Source organism: Oncorhynchus mykiss, chromosome 28 (assembly GCF_057628025.1).
Source record: "Oncorhynchus mykiss isolate SJ-2025 chromosome 28, ASM5762802v1, whole genome shotgun sequence".
Classification (NCBI taxonomy): Eukaryota; Metazoa; Chordata; class Actinopteri; order Salmoniformes; family Salmonidae; genus Oncorhynchus; species Oncorhynchus mykiss.
The window spans coordinates 11,323,647-11,329,646 of NC_143049.1; the positions used below are offsets into that span (position 1 = coordinate 11,323,647).

General features: G+C 41.2%; 1 protein-coding gene across 2 annotated transcripts in view; it reads right to left on the minus strand.

Annotated features, from left to right (window-relative positions):
• The window catches only part of LOC110508497 (apolipoprotein L6), a 37,573-nt gene extending 31,897 nt beyond the window's left edge, over positions 1-5,676 (minus strand). For both annotated transcript variants that reach the window (XM_021589055.3, XM_021589054.3), the window contains exons 1-2: positions 5,601-5,676; positions 5,351-5,407 (exon numbers count right to left, since the gene is read on the minus strand). In XM_021589055.3, the coding sequence (XP_021444730.3) occupies positions 5,351-5,407; positions 5,601-5,603 (60 nt within the window). In that variant the 5' untranslated portion in view covers positions 5,604-5,676. The remainder of the gene's footprint in view (positions 1-5,350; positions 5,408-5,600) is intronic.
• Positions 5,677-6,000: the final 324 nt, after the last annotated feature.

Consider the following 6,000-nt stretch of genomic DNA (forward strand, 5'->3'; position numbering starts at 1 on the left):
CTTAGGAAGCAACACTGATTGACAATAAATTTCACATGCTATTGTGCAAATGGAGTAGACAACAGGTGGAAATTATAGGCAATTGGCAAGACACCCCCAATAAAGGAGTGGTTCTGCAGGTGATAACCACAGACCACTTCTCAGTTCCTATGCTTCCTGGCTGATGTTTTGGTCACTTTTGAATGCTGGCGGTGCTTTCACTCTAGTGGTAGCATGAGACGGAGTCTACAACCCACACAAGTGGCTCAGGTAGTGCAGCTCATCCAGGATGGCACATCAATGCGAGCTGTGGCAAGAAGGTTTGTCTGTCAGCGTAGTGTCCAGAGCATGGAGGCGCTACCAAGAGACAGGCCAGTACATCAGGAGACGTGGAGGAGGCCGTAGGAGGGCAACAACCCAGCAGCAGGACCGCTACCTCCACCTTTGTGCAAGGAGGAGCAGGAGGAGCACTGCCAGAGCCCTGCAAAATGGCCTGCAGCAGGCCACAAATGTGCATGTGTCTGCTCAAACGGTCAGAAACAAACTCCATGAGGGTGGTATGAGGGCCCGACGTCCACAGGTGGGGGTTGTGCTTACAGCCCAACACCGTGCAGGACGTTTGGCATTTGCCAGAGAACACCAAGATTGGCAAATTCGCCACTGGCGCCCTGTGCTCTTCACAGATGAAAGCAGGTTCACACTGAGCACGTGACAGACGTGACAGAGTCTGGAGATGACGTGGAGAACGTTCTGCTGCCTGCAACATCCTCCAGCATGACCGATTTGGCGGTGGGTCAGTCATGGTGTGGGGTGGCATTTCTTTGGGGGGCCGCACAGCCCTCCATGTGCTCGCCAGAGGTAGCCTGACTGCCATTAGGTACCGAGATGAGATCCTCAGACCCCTTGTGAGACCATATGCTGTTGCGGTTGGCCCTGGGTTCCTCCTAATGCAAGACAATGCTAGACCTCATGTGGCTGGAGAGTGTCAGCAGTTCCTGCAAGAGGAAGGCATTGATGCTATGGACTGGCCCGCCCGTTCCCCAGAGATGAATCCAATTGAGCACATCTGGGACATCATGTCTCGCTCCATCCACCAACGCTACAAAGACTGTCCAGGAGTTGGCGGATGCTTTAGTCCAGGTCTGGGAGGAGATCCCTCAGGAGACCATCCGCCACCTCATCAGGAGCATGCCCAGGCGTTGTAGGGAGGTCATACAGGCACATGGAGGCCACACACACTACTGAGCCTCATTTTGACTTGTTTTAAGGACATTACATCAAAGTTAAATCAGCCTGTAGTGTGGTTTCCCACTTTAATTTTGAGTGTGACTCCAAATCAAGACCTCCATGGGTTGATACATTTGATTTGAATTGATAATTGTGTGATTTTGTTGTCAGCACATTCAACTATGTAAAGAAAAAAGTATTTCATTCATTCAGATCTAGGATGTGTTATTTTAGTGTTCCCTTTATTTTTTTGAGCAGTGTATATTTTTTTTAATCAAAGAAATGTGATATTTCACCTCCAATTCAGCGAATTTGATAGGTAAAATAAAAGCAAACATTTGTGACAGTCTCTGGTCCTATAGCTATCAGAGATGGTCCCTAATTTAGAGAATCTCTGATACTTCTGCTTTTACTACAGGCTATGACAGTGTTTTTTTGTAGTTTGCAGTCCATCCCATTTGAAAGTGCACATTCACTTCCATAAAATTTGTTCTAGGTACCAGCATGTAAGATGATTTTTTTTTTTCAACCTTTATTTAACTAGGCAAGTCAGTTAAGAACAAATTCTTATTTTCAATGACAGCCTAGGAACAGTGGGTTTAACTGCCTGTTCAGGGGCAGAACGACACATTTGTACCTTGTCAACTCGGGGATTTGAACTTGCAACCTCTGCCGCCCCATGTACAATGATACAGGATACCCTTACAAAAAATGATTTGCCGTAAAACTGCAGTACAATTAAATAATCGTGGTTTAATTAATGATATCTGATAGCTTATTATGTGTTGGCTTCTAATGGTAATATTTTGTCAGTGTTAGCTAATTGCACTGTTTATTGTGCTGCATGTTTCTTCTGTTCCACTGAATGCTGTTTGGATGTTCTAATACGACTAACTACATTTTTCAGAATTGAACAAATAACACTTAGGTCTGTCTTTTGGTCTTTCAATATCCTACTACAATCCACCAGGATTTTCACAACCCTATTTTTAATCACATTTATTCCCATAAATAATCAGTCAAATTATTGCACCTGAATTTGACCCTGAAAATATGACTATATTTTCCCTTAACGCTTTTAAGCAATTAACATAATACGTGCAGTCATTTTATTTTAATTTTAGTAGCTAAATAAGGAGGTATGCATATCAGGCTAGATCACATCCGGCCTTGATTGGGAGTCCCATAGTGCGGCGCACAATTGGCCCAGCGTCGTCCAGGTTTGGCCGGGGTAGGCCGTCATTGTAAATAAGAAAATCAGTTCCTGATGATTACAGAATAGGATACCGTTTTCCTATCCCTGCTCCCCCTCAACACTCATTCCAACATTACTTTTTTTGCAGGAATCTTCTAGCTTGGATGCCAGGATGGAGGAGGGAACATAGGGAAGGAGTACAGATGTCATCCAGCCGGCTGACTAAGAAATGTAAATAGCATATGTTTTGCTCTCTCTATGTCTCTGTCGATCTCTCTCTCTCTCTCTCTCTCTCTCTATGTCTCTGTCTGCCAGACTGCTGAGGGGCAACATAGTCAATGAACTTGCTAGGCTAAGTCTAACTTAGTGAAGGCCTTAGGTAATGGTTAATCGTGATTCCTCTCGGTCTTTACAGTTCCTGAAACATGTCAATGACCTAATGCATGGCCCACTCCGTTACCAGTGACCTATTCTGCCACATCCTAGGGAAAGGAGAGAGCAGCACCACTACTACTCCTTAAATCCAGTCATTGACAATAAGTTTTGTGCAAAATGTACTTTTTTTCCCCTGTTTGATACTATGATCTTCAATGTGTATAGATTCCTACTAACCAGCTTTGTACAAACTACAGTAGGGTTGTACTAGCTATGCTGATGATCATTAACATTTTCTCTGCATCAGGTCTCACTGAGACTGGATTTCCCAAGAGACATGCTATTCAGCTGCCCATGATTGTTTGATCTAACACAAAAAAATAAAGATGCTAGCTAGAACCTAAAAGGGTTCATCAGCTGTCCCCGTAGGAGAACCCTTTGAATAACCCTTTTTGGTTCCAGGTAGTACTTTTTTGGGTTCCATGTAGAACCCTTTCCACAAAGTTCAACATGGAACCCAAAAGGGTTCTACCTGGAACAAAAAAAGTTATATGTGGAACCAAAAAGGGTTCTCCTATGGGGACAGCCAAAGAACTATTTTGGAACCCTTTTTTCTAAGAGTGTAGTGTAAGTAGATCTAACTTAAATTAGCACTGCTTCTAATAATATAAGTCTGTGTAAAGCAAATAAAATTCTATTTTAACTTCGCTTTTTTATTTTAGGTGCAAAAACCCTTGTTTCTGATTCAACAGACCAACCCTTGGTGAGTCATGTAAAGTTTCTCCCATTTTTCTCCTGCCTATTCTCCCTGACAATGTTTGTTGCAGGAATGATTTGACAGTCACATAGCTTTTTAAATATATTGAAAAATATTTGAAAAATATTGTATTTTATTGCCTTTACCTTTATTTTTTTTAAATGATACTTCGGGTCCTTTATCTACTTCTCCAGAGTCAGACTAGCGATAGCTCAATGACTGGATGTCTATGGATATCTGCTTGCATTGCGGTAACGCTAATTAACATTGGCTCAGGAAACTAGTTCTTAACATGCTTCATACTGGACACAGAGACAAGTGGTATCCAATAGTTAATTTAACTCTGGGGAAGTAGATAACGGGCCTCATTGCCAAAATCCTGAAGTATCCGTTTAAGACTGCCAAGCTGTCCTCAATTTGGGGAACCTCTGTCCCGGACCATGTCCTCAGGAATACGGAGTGGTGCATTTAGAAAAAGTTGTTTGAATATTACAACATGTATTAAGATTAAGCAAAACTTTCAAATGTAGAGATTAGTTCAAAATTATAATTATCCAACTACTATCTAATATTGATATCCTCTTTCTTAAAATGTTTCAGATTGATGACCAATGAATTCATGTCCCACTTCAATATGAAGGGACAGAGGAGCAAACATGCCTTCGCTACCACTCGTGTGTGTGCTCCATTGTAGTTGGTAAGTAAATGTAAGCAGTTGAGACATTTGACATAGACAATGAGAATTTCTTTGTAGATTCTGACTTTTTAAAGATATTATACTCTGCGTTACTGTTGTGTCCTGCATGCCCACAATATGCCATTCGTTAACTTATATTCTTCGCTTTGTATGCTGAAGTGTCATGAAAAGCCAGAAAATGTAGGAGGTTAATGAGTTGCGGGCCCTCTGGAAAGTCCTAAAATATGCCCCTGACCACCGTGGTGGAGGAGGATGCAAAGTCTGCATAAAAAAGTTATAACTTAGTGATAACTGCCACAAGCTTCTTCAACTAGTACCATGGAAATACTTTAGCAGAGTCCAAAAAATGTCTTCAGGGATGATACAGTTGTAATGCACAACTCTTCAAGAGGGAAACCACGCTCCAGATCACCTTCTGTGCTCATAAGTCCTTGATGAGGATCTATCCCATCACACCACACTTATCAATCAAATAAAACAGCCTTTATATACTCTGTGTTCCAGTATTTCTATGAATGTGGGTGAATTATGAAACAATTACTGTATGCAGATGTGCCATAAATTGTGATATAGATTTGTTTTTGCCATTGCTTGATCTATTTTAAATGTAAGAATGTTGGAGATTTAAACTTTAATTGGTGACTATGGAAACAAATACAAATGTAATGAATTGTGTTTTCAATATCCAACTATCCTCTGCAATACTTTTTACAGTAGGTAATAAACTGTAGACAGGTGGTCATTACCAGGTTATGAGGTCTTAACTATGACCAGTAGCCGACATAATATTACCGTCAGAATTATGACCAGCTGGTCAGATAGGTCACAAATAATTAAGACCAACTGTAAAAAATATATATATATATATACACACACACATAATTTATTTTTTTCAACCAGTTTGCGACAAGAATATTATGTCATTCAGTCAGGTTTTACCAACTGGGAAGGGTAGGCTACACTCCTTAACAGTACATTATTGGGCTAGGTAGCCTATATGCATTCATTCACAGATTTATAAAATTACACAAGGATTGGTCCTTGCTCTTGGATTAAAGAAAACATATGTAGTCTACTCAGATTAGAACAGAACTATGCTATTCAACAGTGCAAAGCTCACCATAACTTCTCCCTCACACTCCAAATCCACCATAGCATCATATCGCCCTTTCAGATCCTGTCAACACAAATGTTAACCAATGTTAGGCTATCTCCCATAATAACTCGAGCAATTTACCATCCGTTTACAATTTAAAACATTGTATTTCCCCCAACAAATAATACATCTCGGCAACACCACTTAAATGTATAACCATAATAATCAAAATGACAGGAGTCGCTTCAAGTGAGAGCAGCGCTCCACCGCTTACCATTAGGACTGCCTGCAGTGGTTGTTTGTCTGTGAACTAATGGCAATATACGATTTGCTCGCTTAGCTGGTGGTTGCTGAAAGGCAGGGTGTGCCGAATAGTATCTTTGTCTGGACTTGATTGTTTGAAAAGTCTAAACGGGATCCTTGGGACGTCCAAGCACTGACGTTATCACTATGGCCAGTAGACTACAAAATATAGCACTTAATATAGTGGTCAGAATTATGACCAGCTGGTCGTATGGTGGTCAGAAAAATACACTAAATATACAAAAGTATGTGGAAACCCTATTTCAGCCAGACCTGTTGCTGACAGGTGTATAAAATCGAGCACACAGCCATGCAATCTCCATTGGCAGTAGAATGGCCTTACTGAAGAGCTCAGTGACTTTCAATGTGGC